Source organism: Colius striatus, chromosome 1 (genome assembly GCF_028858725.1).
Source record: "Colius striatus isolate bColStr4 chromosome 1, bColStr4.1.hap1, whole genome shotgun sequence".
Lineage (NCBI taxonomy): Eukaryota > Metazoa > Chordata > Aves > Coliiformes > Coliidae > Colius > Colius striatus.
The window spans coordinates 200,026,760-200,045,025 of NC_084759.1; the positions used below are offsets into that span (position 1 = coordinate 200,026,760).

General features: G+C 44.4%; 1 protein-coding gene and 1 long non-coding RNA gene across 5 annotated transcripts in view; one reads left to right on the forward strand and one right to left on the reverse strand.

Moving 5' to 3' along the window:
- Positions 1–18,266, forward strand: part of FRMD4A (FERM domain containing 4A) — a 226,932-nt gene that overhangs the window by 165,355 nt on the left and 43,311 nt on the right. For all 4 annotated transcript variants that reach the window (XM_062019898.1, XM_062019881.1, XM_062019890.1 and 1 more), the window contains exons 9-11: positions 3,954–4,019; positions 4,214–4,271; positions 6,121–6,207. In XM_062019898.1, coding sequence (XP_061875882.1) covers positions 3,954–4,019; positions 4,214–4,271; positions 6,121–6,207 — 211 coding nt within the window. The remainder of the gene's footprint in view (positions 1–3,953; positions 4,020–4,213; positions 4,272–6,120; positions 6,208–18,266) is intronic.
- The window catches only part of LOC133629251 (uncharacterized), a 30,794-nt gene that overhangs the window by 9,913 nt on the left and 2,615 nt on the right, over positions 1–18,266 (reverse strand). Inside the window, exon 2 of the long non-coding RNA XR_009820990.1 lies at positions 34–80. This is a non-coding gene — a long non-coding RNA (uncharacterized LOC133629251). The remainder of the gene's footprint in view (positions 1–33; positions 81–18,266) is intronic.

An 18,266-nucleotide genomic window follows, 5' to 3' on the forward strand; every position in this document is an offset into this window, starting at 1 on the left:
TTACTTGTTTTCCCTGCCATGTGCTGGACTTACTTCTGTGTCCCAGAGCAGAAAGTCACCTCTATGCTGGACGATCCTTCCTGTGCACAGAAAGAAAAGGAAGTTCAAAGAACTGTTAGAGGAGCAACTGTCACACAGCTGGGGTGGGATTCATCTGACCATGAACATCTCTTCAGTGTAGACCTCTCCATCTGAACTAAGTGCCCTCAGCTCACTTTGCTGTCAAGAGACTCTAGCAACAGTAACCTCTTCCCAAGGAAGCCATCTGAAGTAGATTGGATGAATTGTGCTCTGGAGTATCTGTTTCTCACCCCGAAGTGTGACTAGATTAGTGTTGTAGAAAGGTGAAAGGCAGTAAATCCTACTCTTAAATATTCATGGCTTGATAGATAATTCAGGTCTCTTTTTTTTTGCCCAAAAGTAGAAACAAAAATAATACTTATCTGGCACTTAACACCTGTAGACCCCAAAACATTATACAACAAAAAGGAGAGTCATCAATATCCTAACGAGGCAATGGAGGTATAGAGAGTGTTGCCTGCATTGGATTAGGAGAACTGGGTAAAGCCTGGCCTATCCCACATCTTTTAGCATGGGTTGAGAACATAACTTGATTCATCCCACTGTTCAGGAAGGCTCCCTGCTACCTAGTTTGTCCTTTTTAAGGGAACAGGTCGCCAATGGGCTTCCCTACCCAAAGGGTATTATTTGGGAACATAGCCATTATTTTGTAATAATCATTTGTAAGAGAGCAGAAGTAATCATCCTATAAGTACATCTATCCTTTCCTTGAATGGCATCAGGATGAGAGCTTGATCTGTAGAATAAACTGCACAGAGTGGAAACCAAAGCTGTGAGCATTTTCCACTGGAGACACTCCATTGTTTTCTGAGAAGTCACTCCTGGCTTGTTCCTGTCTGAGACTGAGAGGAATTGCATCCACATGTAATCATGGTTTTAAGAGGTAATTTCAAAGGGCTGTAAGCCCTCTCTGTCTATCTTTTTTATTAAGAATGATGTGTTTTGGAGATCTTCCAGTACTGAACACTCATGTAATTCAGTTATTGCTCCAAAAGTAATCCTGTTTATGATAATCATGGCAGGAGACTTGGGCTCTGCCTTCATGTGCACGCGCATAACATCTGTGGTACTTGCTTGGATCAGTGGGCTGAACGTGGTTTCATAGCTGTTGAATTTATAGCTTACAGATCCTTTACTAACCACTACAATTATTCTGAGGGATTTGATGGGAGAGCTGGGCCACTCCTTTACCTATGTAATTCGTCACCAACTCAATCAGCACCCTGTACCTGCTGTGGCCTGCTGGTCAGACATTTATTTTCACCAGTGACTTTTGGGGGAAGACAGTTGGTGAGTGAATAAGGAAAGCAGTTACTCTGAGACAAATGACAGGCTGTGGGGGAACAGCTGGCCCTGCTGACAATCTGACAGACTGTCTACTTTTAATTGCTCTGTGCTGTCTACACTGGTGTTTCTGGTGCTCTGCCTTCCTCCCTGCATTACCAGGGATGGATGCACAGCCCACAGCTCCTCTGTGCCAGGCCCTACGCCCCATCTGTGTGCAACAGTGTCTTGTTTGTGGTTTCACTGTGCAGTTTGTCCTCCTTGTAATGTCACAGAACACAACATCCTGTGTGATGGCACAGCAGGCTCTGTGTGGCCTTTACCTGAGCACATTATAAAGGCTGTGCCCAGTAAGGGCAGGAAACTTCTGTCTAAAAAGAGATTCTTGCTCCACACAGATCTCTCTGGTACAAAGATGCATATGGGTAAGGCAGCAATGAGAGGACACAGTCATATTAGCATGGCTAGTGAAATGCTTAGCAGTTTTCCACCAAAGTCCTTGAGGGCACCTCCAGGCAGTTGCAGTGAGGTCATTGACAACACTATCACACACTGCTGTGCTCCTGCACACTGTCTAGCAAGAAAAATTACCTTCAGTTCTGCCTGGGGAAGCATTATTGCATGGTGGACAACTGTGTGGCTGCCTTTAAAGGCCCCATTAGGGACCCCAGCTGAACCTAGGAAATGTTAGGAGGGAGAAATGTTAGTCCACATTGACCTAAACCATATGCAGCATGATGGCATCAGATAGACACTTGGTGCTGATGGGAGCTTATGCAGGGCTGTTGCAGGTGATGTGCTTCACTCATAAGAGAGACTGGCACTATGTTTGTGGATATAAAGCAGTGATTAAACAGTTTGATAATAAACACAACAGTGGTTTAACAAGATTCAATGGCAAGGTTCACTTCATATTTACTGCACAGAGGAGAGTCAGGCAAAACTGCCATGGAGACCCTCCCATTGAGTTGTGAAATTCAGAAAGGACCCCCTCACATTCTAAACTCCTCAGAGGGGAGTTTAGGCCCAGATTTCATCCCAGACTTGGTCAGTAGTTTATGTCTAGAGGACTACATGTGCACAATCAATCCTTTATATCACTTAGGATTTCAACATTTAGCATGCTACTAATCACTTTACAAGAATCTGCCTTGTGGCAAGGAATCTGTCAACCCCAAGGTGTAACCATGTGAGGTGTCCCTGCTCAAGGGGAGATCCTGGCATGCAGCCACTGCCATGCAGGAGAGCTCAATGGGCCCTGGGCTGTCCACTGTTTATGGAGAAAGACAACAGACCTGTAGTCATATTTACATACCAACTACAGAAGTTAGTTTCTTTCAAATTTGGCTTGAGTTGGACACTGGCCAGCACTGTGGTTAGGTGGGCATGTTGTTCAAATTAAGCCTTATGATTTCCCTGAGTCCACTTTGACCACCTGAATCCATTATTAACCATCACTAATGGTAATCATTTGAGCAGGATTTTTGGAAATATAGGTCAGGTTGGGGGTGGGGAGTAAGTGCCAGGTGGGGAGGGCACAAAAGCGGCATAAACATAGTTGAGATTTCCCTCCTCTTGGACTGGCAAGGTCTGTCCACTATCTCACAGGGACTCAACAGATTCCTTATTCTTGGTGCTGCAACATAAAGAGGAAGAGATTGGGTTTAAACATAAGAACTTGAGTATTCTATCATGCCAATGTACCAGAGCTGGTCCTGTGGGCATTACTTTGCTGGAATTTAAAGAAGCAGACTCAGACCCGTCTGAAAGTACAAGGCTTGCAGGCTGTGATGATTTGCATGGCCATAGGTTGAGAGGAGACCCAGTGGTGTGGAACAGTTTCCATCTATACCATGAAACTTGGTCTCCAAAGCAGTGTTGGGAATGGGCTCTGGCCAGGAGTTGCCTGAGGGAAGGTTAGTATAACCCAAAAGTGTGCAAAGGCACATCAGTACTTTGACACCACAAGGACCTAAGTTTGAGTGTCATGGAAGGATTCTCTGCCACTGTTTAACATGCTATTAGAGACATTGCCTTTGTGTACACTAGGGATTTAACTCCTTGTTGGGAGATATTTCTCCAGAGTACTTCCACCAGTGCTCCTGTACGTGGTTTTGTGCAGTGAGAAGTAATCTCTGAGGTGTAGGACTGTTACTGGCCACCAATTTCTGAAAGCTTTGCTAGCTTTCAGAGAACTTGGTGGGCTTGGAAAGAAATTGCACCAGCTAGGGCAAAGCAGAGCTTGAGCAGCTCCAACACACAACTGTTTGTCACCCTATATAACATCACAGGTGTCATTTGTAGATAAGTAAAGCCGAGAGGGAAAAGTCTGTACTTGTACATACCATGGTTGTGAGTAAAAAAGGTTCTTCCAGAAAGCCAACTATAAAACCATTTTTATTCTCATTCTGTGGGTCTCTCTTGTTTCCCCTGGGCTGCATCAAATCCCTTCATCTAACGTTTTTGCTTGGCATCTTTTGCTTTGGCATTTTCTCAGTCAGAAGCTATGTTAACAGAAGTATCTCTTCACCTTTTGGCAAGATTCTTCATCATGATACTGACATTACATTTAATTTCTTCCTTTCCAGTGAGGATCGAGTCATTGAACATTACAAGAAACTAAATGGTCAGACAAGAGGTCAAGCAATTGTGAAGTAAGTAAGAGTGACTTCTTATGATCTTTGTTTTATCAGAGAACATTTGTACTGGACTGCAAATTCAATATGCAACTATGTCTCCCACCTCATATAATGCTTTTATTTTTAACTATTTATATACTTAAGCATACGTTTTCAGATCACCCTCTCAGCTTCTCAGACATGTTATTCTCTTATGTGTTGTTTTGCAGTTACATGAGCATTGTAGAATCCCTCCCAACATATGGAGTGCATTATTACGCTGTAAAGGTACGTGCTACAGAAGAGTCATTTATTGAAATAAGCTGTTGTTGGAGAGGGAGAGAGAGGGGTACAAATAACCATCCTGCTTTCAGAATACAATACAGGCCTCGTAAAGTCTTGTTTCACTTCCTGTTGTAGGATAAACTTATTTCAACTCAGTAATAGAATGTTTGGTAAATACAGTTCCAAAGAGGAAAATCCTGTTCTTGGAGATAAAACTCTTGCAGTCCTATTGTGCTGGAGACGTTCAGCCCACAAGCAGCAGCAAGCTCTGATGGTGCCAGTGAACCAGCACCAAAGGGACAAGACAGCCACATTGCTGACAGACTCAATGATTTGCTCTTTTTTAATGGTTCCAGAAGGTCAGACTTTCCCCAGCAACTACATCCTTGAGCAGCTAACTAGGGCCAGCTATGAAGGCAGACTGCAGCTGCCTTCACTTGAGATATAAGCAGATGGATACAGATAGAATACAGCTTTGTAATGCCAAATCATTGTCCCATACCGTAGAGGTAACTCATTCTCTTCTCTAAACACCTCTCTGCTTCCAACTATGTGCATTTCATGCAGATATTCATCAAATCCCTCATTTTCTTTTGCCTAATGATTTATCACCAAATCTACCAGACATATTATTATCACTATTATTATTATTACTATTACTTCCCTGTCTGACCAGCTGGACAGGGTGGTTTGGGTTTTTTTAAGTAGAGAAATAAATAGACCTATAAAGAAAGCTAGATCCACACTCCCCAGAGCATATGCCATCATTCATCAGCCCTGGAGTTTTGATGTGTTACATCATATCTCTCTGCACGGATGATATAGGGGTTTTTTTCATACATCTGTAATATCTTGTTCACATGGGGTTCCATGAAAATACAAATATCTGCCATTACCTGTCTCAGGGAGATGTGTTTCTAGTCTATTCCTGATAGTCTGTATGGCATTTTGCAAAAAGCATTAGAATCATAGAATGGTAGGGGTTGGAAGGGACCTTAGCCTCATCTATTCCCAAAGGGCAGGATCCCTCTAGCATCCTTTGCATCCAGATTTCATGGTCTACTCTGGGTCAAGAAAGATCTGGCTGATCAAGCCTGCAAACACTTGAGAGCTATTCCAGTGAACTTCTTGTGATCAATAAGTACCAGCAAGCAGCAATGAGGCAGCAAATCTTGCATCTAAAAGGTTTTGCTTCTGCCTGACGTGGGGGGGTTGTTTTTGCTGTGTTTTACCCTGCCATTCTCTATCACATTAACAGAACAGACGTAATTTCATTGAGGACTCCAGTTCAGTAAATTGCAAAGAGGCTGGTATCAGATATCAGCCATTACTCCATAAGGTCACTTTATTGCACACTCAGACACAAAGCAGTTGGGTCCGAGCCTGTCAGACCTTATCACTTGGTAGCTCTCAGATCCCATTACTGCTGCATTTTCAAGATTAATGCTAAAATCCCTCCACATAAATCAAGTCAGCTGGGTGATTCACTTCCCTTCCTCTCCAATCTCTGAGTGTTCAGACTGAATAATTTACAGGGAAGAGAAGAAGATGCACCACTGCACAGGGGACCCTAGTCAAACTTCTTCACCTCCCTTGGCAGCATTTTGGGTAACTCAGTCACACATAATGCATTTTAAATAGTTTTATATGTCAAGATCAAAAGTAAACCAGGTCTCTCCCAAGCACCATGGTGCTCTCTGACTTGAGGAAATTCAGCAGGGGTAAATTTAAAAGCACCCATGGCATTCAAAGATATTGCTTAGAAGCAAGTCTTCACCTTGAATAACAACCAAGGAAATCTCCAGAACCTCCCCATCCCATCCAATATAACTCCTCCTGTTTTCTCTTCCAGGACAAGCAGGGAATTCCTTGGTGGTTAGGACTTAGCTACAAGGGGATTTTTCAGTATGACTACCATGACAAAGTGAAACCAAGAAAGGTAAGCGTTTACTTTTCTATCAGGGTCTGGGCTTGCCACGTGTGTTGTAGCTTGATTTAAAGGTACACCAAAGGCTGGCAATGACTCATGGGATTTTGGAGGATGTTCATTTTCTCTCAAACTTGTCTGAATGTCTGCAAAAAAAATAATGGACAAAAGCAGCTCTTCAATTATTAAATGTTGTGGTATGGAAGGGGAAATAGGCGTCACTTACTCTGGCAATTTACACTTCTTTTTTACATGGTTCATAAGACATAAATGGGAACTGCAGGATTGATCCTGGTGGGAACTGGAGGCCTTCCATCCACTGGCTATGGCTATGGCTATGGCTATGGCTGAGGGTACTCAGCCAACACTTGACAGTCTATTGCAAAGCCATAAGTGATCTGAGGGCAGGGGGAAGACAGGAAAGATTCTTCCATTTATTAGAAAAAGGGGAAAAAATGCATGTTCTTCCCAAGAGCAGCATTTGATAAGCAACAATTTTACTAACTGAAGAGTTGATGTCAAGCTAACAGGGAAAGACAACTTTCATCACATGCCTAAATATAAAAGGCATTTAAAAGCTTGTGCCCAGTATCTGATTTGTTTAGGAACTTGACTTTGAAACAGTTCACAAAGGAAAGCATGATCTGATCCCTAACCCTGAGTTTGGCCAGTGATGACTAGCCATTCTGGTCTCTTCATTAGTATTTTTAGTGAGGCTTTCAGTGCATCTGAAAATTGGGATTTATTTCAGTCCTTCCACAATGCCTATGAGAAATCCAGCTAAGGAATGTCCCGTTCATTTGGGAGGAGGCAGGTTTTGATCCCCTGAGCTCATCCTACTAGGCAGACCCATGTGTTCTGATTTTCTTACCCAGGATGGCATCCAACATAAAAAAAAACCTCCTCTCTGAGCACATGCCCTGCAGGTGGGCATGCACAGTCTGTTAGCAGCATTATTTGTTGTACTGAAAACCCATGGAGACATCAGGAGGCAAGTTTTCAGGCTTGCTTGCAGGCTGCAGAACTGGATGATTTGAAGCAACTAGGCAGCTCTTCCATGGATGCAAATGCTTCCATGCTGAATTAATGCACTGCATTTCTCTACATTGTCTCTGTGACAAGATCTCCCCCACCCCCCTTCTTTCACCTCTTCTGATCATATTCAAGTTGGACACTGCACAGCACATAGAGATATCATCACATATTAAAATAAACTAGAGTTGAGGTTTTGGTAAAAAAAGGAACTGCTAAGGAGGCAGCAGGAGGCAATAAGTGCATTGATTAGCCTTTTATTCACTGAAGGCTATTAATGAGCCTTTTTATTCATTGTAGGAAAGAATGAGGGGAGTAAAGAGGTCTTCACAGAGCATCTGTGCCCTAAAAGACACATCTATTTGGGATCAATCGGTACCTGCAGGGCAAGCCACACTCACACGTGATAGCTTAAAACATGCCTAGGCTAGGCATTTGCACCCACATATCTAGATTAGTGCCAACCCCTCAGGGGAGACATGTCCTCAAAAGATGTCTTCAGAAGTCAGTTTCAGTAACAGAAACATTTATTTGATGGAAAATGATGTCCTGCCCTGACAGGAGTCATCCATTCCCAAGCTGTAGCAATTTGTATCAAGCCTGATGTATCAAGAGCATCAGAAGAAAGAAGTCATGTTCTGTGTCTGCAGGAGAGGAGACAGCCACTTCCACTAGAAGAATCAAGCCTCCATTCTCAGCTTCTCTACTTTCTCTTCTCAGTTTCTCGGGCTGATCTTGTCTGTAGCATCTTGGCCAGCCTCTTTGCATCTCCACTAACCTACTTCTAGCTCTCTTGGCCATCTTGTCAGATGGCCATCTGACTACCATCTTGGCCAGCCTCTTTGCATCTCCACTAACCTACTTCTAGCTCTCAAGCCCCTCAAATCAGGGGCTGTAGGCATTTCCTGCCCTTTTTCTGCAAGTGTAACTCTAAACACTAGTGTGCCAGTTTTCTCTTTGTTGGGATTTTATTTTTGTCTCAGCAAATTATGTATGAAATCCAGGAGACCCAAAACAATAGTGCTGCCTTGTGTACAAACCACTGAGAACTTCTGTAGCTTAGCAGAAGTGGTCATAAATCTGTGAGAGAAGATTGGGTGGGAAGGGAGAGCAGGAATTTCCAGGCTAGAATTTGTCCATTGCCATAATCCAGAGGCCACAGCAGTGAAAAGACAGCCTAGATGAGCATTTCTCTGTGACACGATGCTTGCAAACCTCAGCTGTTGGCTGAGGGCTACTCCAAACTGCACAGCCTAAATCAGGGACAGGACTTGGGTAAAGTGGCTGCAGCTTCATTATTTCTCCATTGAGTTCTTTTACTCTCTGTAGAGCAAGTAAAAAGACCTCTTGCTCTACACAGGTGGTAAAACCCCTCTGGCAAGAGCAGCTCAACTGCCTCAGCAAGGTGCAACGTTTAATCCTCTGCTAATTAGATTGTAAAATTGCACTTGATAACCCTGATATCTGAGAGCTTACCATAGTGTCTGATTCATTTCACTATACCAGCATGGGCTGGTTCAAGCCCTTGCTGTGCAAAGGGGAGTGGTGAACCTTACTAAATTTTCTGCAAGGTAAAATTAGAGGGAGGAAGGGGGGAAAGAGATTATGTCTTTTCTGATCTTTATTATTTTGTTCCTGCACATTGCCAAGGCCAGAAACAAATTGAAAATTACAATGGAAAATTAAATCTCCCTTGGAAGAGATACAAACAGAAAACTGCTGCAAGAAACCAGCTGCAGCCGAGACATTTATATTAAATGCATATAAAAATCTTGCTTGTCTTATAAGGGAGACTGTAATGTTTTCCTATTATGTCATCCTAGATAGATTTCCATGCTTACTGTGTTTGCAAGTAAAACTGTAACCCACACTAAGCAGCTGAGCCTATCTCAGACCATCCCATTAGCAGTCAGTCAAAACCACACTTTTATTAAATTGCTGGAGTAAATCAGCCATGTGTCTCTAGAAAACTAACTGGGTTTGTCAGCAAGTTGGATGAGGCCAGAGAGGAGAACTGAGCCTGATGCAAGGCCAGAATCTGATCTTGCTTGTGCTATTCTCACTCAGGCATAAGTCCTGCAGCATTACCCTGGATGCAGCTGAGACTGGGTATCTGGCATCTAGTCTGAGGTGGTTCCAACTGGAATGCAGGGCTATTAAATTGGAATGCAGCTGGCCTGCAGAGCCAAATGTGACTCTGTGCTTCTGTTTTAATGTTCCCTCCTGCCTATGCTTGAATTCTGTGGAAGCCCTGAAGCTACCCAAAGCCATCACTCTGAGACTTACCATTCTCCTTTCCATTTTTCTCCTGTGTGTTCCCAGGCTAGCTCACAGCCAGCCCTGCCAAAACCCAGATTTGGTCCATATGCTATCATCTGACAGCTGATCATGCTTGAGTATTAGATAAATGCAAAAGCTTCAGTATACCTCCCAAAATCCATCACTGCAGTTGGACAAGCAGGGAGTATCTTGTGTGGAAAGGTGACTGCTGTCCTGCTAACCATATGCTGAGGTGTTCTGGAAGTTTCATAGTGGCTTGTAGAACCAGTGTCATTTGTGTAGCAGCAGCACACAGCATCCAGGACGGGCAGAAATCCATCTCCCTGATCTCCTTGATTCCCTGCTGAATGGTCAGCACCATTCAATAGTCATGATAAACCAAAGTAAATTCTTTGGAACCAGGTCTTGAGATTGGATGTGCCAGCACTACTCTCCCTCCCACAGGGTGCTGAGGCTGTAGTGACCAAGCCCGTGGTTTTCAGAGAAGTGTCATTAGAGGGTTTATTGTTTCTATTGCAGAGCCATTAGAAATAAAGAGCAAGGCACTGCAGCCCCTCTATGTGACTGTATTGTCCATGAGAGGTGTTTGTTCATTTTACCCAGCAGGTAGGAAGGTAACTCCACTCCATCCCAAGAGACCTGTGTATGAAGTATAAGTGGCATAGCCTGGAGCTGCCAGACCTGCATGCCTGAGCAGCTGTAGTAGCACTAGGCATATCTCTGTTGTTCCAGGGAGATATCCCCACTGATTTAAGAGCCTGAAGGCATCTTTTAGTGTACACAGCTTAACAGTTAGTAAACAATTAACTCCAAGCTGAAAAATGAATGATTAACAAAGTCAGCCAAAGGACTTCCTTATGGCAAATAAACACAGAAACTGTTTAACTTCTAACCAAAAACAAAACAACCTTAAAGGAGGGTCTGGGATTGGTTGCTTTGCAAGAAATACCTCTATACAGTGGTATCCCATTTCCTTCCACAGACAGCTAGTGGCAACAAAACTTACTGTGAGCTTTTCTCAGACTCATAAACATTATCGGTGTTCACATTCTCTGGCTGAGTGAAGAGAACCCAAGGGGAATAAAGACTTTTGGAAATAAGATAAAATGTGAAGCATCCCAAAAATCAGCTGTGAATGTGGCTTGACAGAGATGTTCCCTGTGACAGCCAAACATCAGTTTCTGCCATTTCTTCCCAGCACTGTCCTTTCTCTGAGATAATGAAGCATGCTGTGAAAACACTCTGTCCCCTGCCATAAGGTCTCCACAACACTCTCTGGATTCTCATTACAGAAGGATTTAATTCATAGTGTTGTTGCAGATCCAAAGCAATGGCAATGAATTGACTTCCCATTTCATAGAATTTATACACAGAAAAACAAGAGCTGAGTGGGATCCATCCTACCAAGCAGTAGAAAGCTCAGGTAAAACCAGCAGCTTTAAAGAGTTTGATCAGAGAGAAGTCACTTGCTCGTGGAAAGCATGGGCAATGTAATCAGCACATCAACTGTATCCAGAAAGTGAAAGATTGCAGTGTGATATCACTTGGCCTTTTCCAAACAAGAGATAGAGTGAACTTTCCCAATTCCAGAGGCAAAATGAGATATTTACACAGAAGGAGGAATAACCTAATTAAGGGCTGCTTTATTGCAGAACAAATAGAGATCCTCCCTGCTTTAGGGCATAATGAAGCACTGTCAAGTCAGTAATTGCATTGATGGAGTGGTTAAACTTGTGCTTCCTGTGGTGAAGGAATGACAGAGCAGTAACTTAAAACAACATAAAGCAGGGATTGATGCGAAATGTATAGAAACTAGTGAACAACAGGGAGGAGGAAGCTGACAAATTGGTCTCTATTCTGACTGATCACAGAGCATCAGGACTTTCAAAAAGGCAAAAGAAACACAAAATTCGAGTCAGTTCCAGTGAGCCCATTTCACTTGCACAGCTCCTAGCCAGTGACACAACAGAGGTCAAGACTTTTGAAGAGCTAAAGACAGGACTAAAGTGTGACCCTCCATCCAGAGTTTTAACATTGAATTGGTTGGTTTCAGACAGGATTTTGGGAGGGGTTATAAACCTTCATGTTTAAGGAGGCTGTTTGATTTGGCAGCAAAGTAGTTTCTGCTGTCAGAGGCATAGAGTATGTGTAACCTTCCTCTTATTGGCATGCCACAGGGTGTATTCAGAAAGGGCTGGCCTTTCTCCTGAGCATCCACAATCAAGTGGGGTCAGTAGCAATATATTGGACTCATGGCTGTTTGGGCTCTACTTGGAGCAGCATAATTTCCTAAGACCTTTGTAAATATCTTTGTGTTGCAGACAGAGACAAGATTTCAAATGTGCAAATGACACAAGAGGAACAGAAAACATTTCCAGGAAACGCTGGTTTAAAAGCTAGCGGAGTCTCAGTGGCATTGCTATAATAAATTATTCACTGTGATTAGCTGGCTGTTAAGGGCTACCTGCTGACTCCTTCTGCTCAGCGCTTTTATTTCTCTTCCCGTTGCTGATCCTTCATGCTTTTTGGATTATGGACTTGGCTGTAAACTGAACCAGTCTTCAGGTCACGGCAGGTTCAACTCATTTTATAGTGCAGTAATTCAGTCTTGAGTTAGTCTTTGGAAATGTAAAGCACTAGAACCAGGAGACATAGATAAAGTGAGGTTCCTTACCATGCTGTTTCTTCTCATGGAGAGAGGTTGCTCACTCCATTTGCTTCCATATCAAAATGTAAGACCCAGACCTGTGACTGTTGAAGAGCAGCCATAGTTTAAGACCTTTCCTTGCTGAAATGTCTTCATCCACCCCTGCTACACAGGAGTTCTCACTAGCACCTTTGTTGCTGCTGTTTGCCTTTGGTTTGGGTTGTCTACCATCCAGCAAGCTCATTCCCTTTCAACACACACCTCTCCATGCCTCACCACTGGACTTCATTGTGTCAGAAAGCTGCCAAGAGCAGCAGGAGATGAACAAATCAGATCAGAGCACATTGGGCTGGAAAGCAGGATTCTGTCCCTGACACTGAGCATTTCCAGGAGATTTGGCCGGACATGCCACTGGGCTGTCATTCAGGGAACATTTCTTTTGGCAGCAGTACCAGCTGAAGTGGCCTCCACCACCCTCCTCCCCCATTGCAGTCCCACCACCGCTGCTCATTTCCTCCCCTGGGCCCCTTCCTCAGCCACGCTGCTATAATTGTGTGGCCGGGAAGGAAACTGCTCTAGAGAAGGGATCAGAGCTCAGCATAACCCAGCCAAAAAAAAAAGTAGTCACTCCTAACCTCAATCAGTTCCCAATCCCATTCACCATCTGGCCCACAATCAGTATCCCCCAGCACAGCTGTAGGAGCTCGGTATGGGTACAGGCTGCACGAATCAGGGCAGCCAGAGAAACAAACTGCTGTTAACCTACACAATAAGTTTGTGGAGCGAGACAAAGGCTCCACAACTCAGGACAAGATGGAAGGAGTTTGGCTGCATGGAATTTGCCATGGTTGAACCAGGAGGAATGAACAGTTAGGTATGGGTCATCATCACCACATTTTCTCAGATAAGCTGGTAAAAGTTTGCTTCAGTGTCTTTCCCAAACAAGACTGTTCTCAGGCCACTAAGTAGATTGTCTAAGTAAAGCAACTTCTTAAAATTACAGAATAACACATAGTCTAAGGCACTGCTGTTTTTTAAGGCAAGCAGCACTAATGTAGTGGTTTAGCACAGTGGTGGTGTGTAGTGTGGTGGTTCTATCAGGCATACAGTCCCCAGGGTTTCCTGTAAGGATTTACATTCACAAAGGCTACAGTATGACGTCCCATCCCCTGATCCAGCCAAGTGAAGCCCATGGCTACCATTAAATATGGGAGCAGTTCCATCAAAGTAAAACTCCCTTGCTTTAAGTGCTCTGTCGTATTCAGATCTTAAAGGGTAATTCTCCATAAAAGCAGCAGCCAAGTCTTAAATGATTCTGCAGCACACAGCAGGAATTTCAACAAGATGCAAAGACAAATCAGTCTGACAGCACAAAGTGGAACAAATTGGACCTCAGTGTCCTGGAGTTAGGGTGGAGATCTGGAGCAAGTAAAGTCCTCCTTTAAGCACTTGTGCTTGGCCCTGAAGTGATAGCAGGCTCCCCATGTGCCCCAGCCTCTTCAAATGCTGTTTCTTAGCTCACCAGAACTCACTACTCCAAAGGCCTGGGCATTTTTATCACCAAGTGAAGCCACACAGGGACCTGGTTATTCAGAGGCATCTTTAAGTCAGTGGCCTGGGCAGGAGGCTCAGAAGGTCTGCCACTGCAGCCCATTACCAGGTACACGGGATTGCTGTTGCTGTAGCAGCCCTTATGCAGACACTCTGCATCACAGGAGTATTTTTAGTCACACAGACTGATATGCATGTGCATGGCTATAGCCATGTGGGATGGGGATGGCAGTTCCTGTGTTTTGGCTCCAAGATGGGTGTTCTTTAGTCATGCCACTAGAGAAGACAAAAGGATCCTTAGGAAAGAGAGTAGCAGGAACAGTCTGTGGGCGGCATAAGTCATTCTAGAACACCATGGCTGACTCATAGGCTATAGACTGGGGATCCTTTATCTAATACTTCATATATTATGTCAGAAAGGAGAGATCTTCAGTGCAGGAAGATCTAGTCACTTTGATTTGCTTGCAGAGGATAAAAGGGAGACAATTTAACTTACAAAAATCAGGGGGAAAAAAGGAAGTTCTGTTAGACATATTGATTTAGACACACCATCATGGTGACAACAATGCCACATCTAACAACATCTACTAGATGCATATGTGCAGTGAAGGTAGATTTGGTTGTATACAATGTCAAAGTCTGATTTCCCAGCCTGTATACAGTTATAGACACAAATATCAAGTTGCATTATGTAGACAAATAATGCTTTGTCCAAATAACGACTCTTCCCTCTGTGATCTGATGCTTTGCTGTCTCTCTGAGACAATAAACCACATTGAAATTTAATAGGGAATTGTCTCTCCATAATGGAAATGAATGCAGAGTGGTGATTTTATAGATGTAGATGAAATTTCTGTTTGGTTAAGCCAGAAACATTTGTTGGGGTGGTGTGGTCTCATGAGAACAGCACATAGCAGAAAGGATCTCGAATTGGGCCAGAAATTGTTTGTCTGTTTGGCAGAAAAAGGAGTCCTGAAGCCTGGGGGGAAGAAGTAATTAGATAGTGGGCTGAGATTGCTGACAGACCACTCAAAGTCCCACTTAGCCAAGCCACTCTCTCATTCCATGGGGGAAGGGAGGCCGGCAAGCCTCTGGGAAGATCACTGGTGGAGTTCTTTCCCACATCAAATCACACAGGAAACCTTTTATTTTTTTGTTTTGGGAAGTGAAAGAGAAAAAAAAAATACCCTAAACTAATAGAAACACAAGAATGAATGGAAGTGTGGCAGGATAGAGGGCCAAGTTATGGTGCAGCATTCCCATCTCGTGACCCGGGGCACCCTGAGCAATGGATCACACTAATTCACAGGTGACTGCCCACAGAAATCTCTTGGTAAATCAACCCCTGAAACAAGAGTCCATTTGTTTGAGCCGAGATGGTGCTGTTCTGCCTGGACCAAATCCTTCCTCATTCACTCTTAACTAGTTTGACAGAGGTATGATTGATGTGAGCAGGGTTGGCTTGAGGCAGAACCACAAATCCATGCCCGGAAACCATGGCCCCACTGAAACCTCTGGGACAAAACTGCCATTGACTTCACTGGAGCTGTGATTTCCATAGAGTTTAAGGCCAAAAAAGGGACCGCTCACAACCTCCACTCTGACCTCCTGCATAACTCAGCCCCTAGAATTTTGCTTGCTGATTTGTTCAGTGGAGGGAATTGCATTTCCAAGGACGAATTTTTTTGTTGGTTTGGGGTTTTTTGTCTTTAAAGTGCAAAACACAAGAACTTGAGAGTTTGTAGCACTCATAAAAGCTGTGTGAAAATACTGTCATTGTTTAGTTCCATTGTTTAGGATCAGCTTTAGTATTGGGATGTCATCCAGGGTTGGCTCTTGCCCATAGCATAGGCAAGGGAAGGAGTTGCATTTGGGCTCTTAGAAATGTGCCACGTTATCTCCCTGCCTCTCCTAGAAGCCTTTCAGAGCATCCACTCTGGGTGAGCAGCCCATGCATTTGGAGGGATGATTGTTCCTTCTGCATAGTATGATTTAACAAGGCATTAATCATCTAAGAAACTGCAAGACTTGAAGGACTGGAAGACGCCACATAGGTCAGTAAGTCCAACACCAATTACAGTTGGCCACTTATTAGATGTTTAGAATCAAAGAAAAATATGGGTCAAAAAGGCCTCTGAAGTCTGTAGCCCAACCTGCTGATGAAAGCTGGGCCAGCTTCAGAGCTGATCAGCTCAAGGCTGATGTTACTAGTGTTACCACCTTCCCTGATTGGTTTGGTTTGGGATCTAGTCAGAATTTCCCTTGCTGCAACCCTGTAACCTGTGTTCATTGCCTCATATTCTCACTGGGCACTTCTGAGAAAAGTCTGAGCCCATCTCCTTTGTAAGTCCCCTTTAGGTCACCAACAGGAGCAGACAAACATCAGGTAGATCCTCTGTAGACTGCTGCAAATGGTTTGATTCTCAACAGCCACTGAGGGTGAATATCTGAAACCCCTCAGTAACCCCATTCTGCCAGTGCCCCATCTCAGGTGCTTCAGGAGAAGACTTGAACACAGAAAAGAGGAATAAAATGATACACCAAATACCTGAACATTTATATCTGGTTTTAACAGACCCAAAGCAAAGGGGTTCACGCTATGTCCCCAGCCACAGTGTACACCGCCCAGTTCAGTGCCAAGTCCGGTTCTTCTGGGCACAGCAGGCAGAAGACACTATCAGGGACCCAGTACCCCAACCTCAGCAGAGAAACCTAAGAATTATTCCAATAGGTACAATTTGGACAGGTTTCTCTAATCCAGAGAGCACCATGCACCAACCACCAGTGCTGCTCTTCAACAGCCCTCTCTGTCCTGTCCCTGTGCTGCAGGGTGACACAGGAGCCATCAACAGTCTCATTACTGCCAGGGATTCCCAAATGTATGTCATGGTACCTCCACTAGATATGTGGGCAAGGCTCCCCAGGCACAAAGGAACAGAGCACAGCTCAGTGCCTGGCACAGACTAACTCAGCTCCCCACACCGCAGCAAAGGCCGAGTCACCCAGAACACGTGGCGAGTCACCCACGCCAAAGTTTCATTCCCAAAATCCCCCTCCCTTCTTTATCAGCAGCCTCTGGCATTTTTCAAAGGCTCTCAGGCTGACCAGACATTCTGCTGTGTGCAAACTCCACAGCACTGGCCCCACGGTCAATACAAACGATAGAAACCTTCCTGAGACTCACGTAGCTGGAATGGATGGAGATCCCTGGGCCTCCTCTCCTCCAGGCTCAGCTTAATTAGGGAGCAGCCAGCAAACCACAAGTGTGCTCACAAAAGAAGCTTGCGTCTGAAGGGCTTTTGACTGCAGCTCTTTGTGACTAGTCACAAACATCTGGTGCCTGGCAAGCTTGTCTGCTTCTTGGAAGGGGGTTCCAATGATAAAATTCCTGTAGCTTGCACCTGAACTCTCCACAGCACATCGTGCAGCACTGCGGCTCTCCCCTGGCTCCTCTTCTAAGCTGCCAGCTTTGCAGAAAAGCCATTTCTGGCACTGGTTTCCTCACCACCACCCCAACACACTTCAAACGGCACCCATGGTCTGGTAGGGAACGGTTATTTCATTGAATGATTGTGGATTGATAAACAGTCTTGCAATTTCAAGTGATAGTGTTGGGTTTAGTTTTATTAGCACGAGGAAACCAAGCCCATGGTGAGGACAATTCTCCTGGAAAAGGAGGAAATAAGGGTAACTCTTTCCTCCTCTTTTAGTAGCCCCTTTCCCATTCCCATGAGTGTGCAAGTGTGCAGCTCTGCTCGAAAGCCAGTCCCAGGAAGACTTCCTTAAGCATCTAAGAAAGATTTAAATGATCTCATGTGCAGCCTGTAATGATGATGGCCACCACCAAAAATTGTTCCCATGTGAAAGCTGCCCAGTACTGCATGATCCAGAACAGGCTGCTCCGAAGAGATGCCAGCGGGCAAACCACCACATCACAGGCCCTCAGCTCACCACAGGCACCACTAATTGTGCCCTTGTCTGTGGGCTCCAAGGGAAGGCAGCTGCCAAAGGGCAGGGGAACTGTGATCGCAGCTTGCCTTGCCCAGTGACTTTCTCCTAAGCCTCACTTCCAGCATGTTTGGGGAGATGCTGTCCCAGTCCCTGCCATTAGGTACCTTTTATCCACCTCTAATACAACTCCAGTCAAGCCAATATAGGTTGTGCCATCCATAAGGGCAAGCCTTGCTAAATTAACCAAAGACAATCCTAAACCAAATGACCTCAAACCAGACACCGCATCAGTGCAGGAAGAGGCAAACCTGACGTGAACACGGATGCTTTGACTCAAACTAGCCCCAAAACCAGCACACATCTGTTGCCCTTGCATCTCCATGAGACCCCTGAATTTATGACCAGCTCCCTGCTGTGGCTCCTATTCCCCAGTGAAGGTTGTAAGCACCAGCGTAGTAAAAGGATCTTGATGGGTAAAAATTATGCTTCCATTTAAGAAGACCCACTAATGGCACCTCGTGCATCTGTCACTGAATTAACATCATCAATTTGAAACCATACATAAGCTGGGCAACTGGTGAAGGGAACAGCTTGCTTACATTAGGAGGTC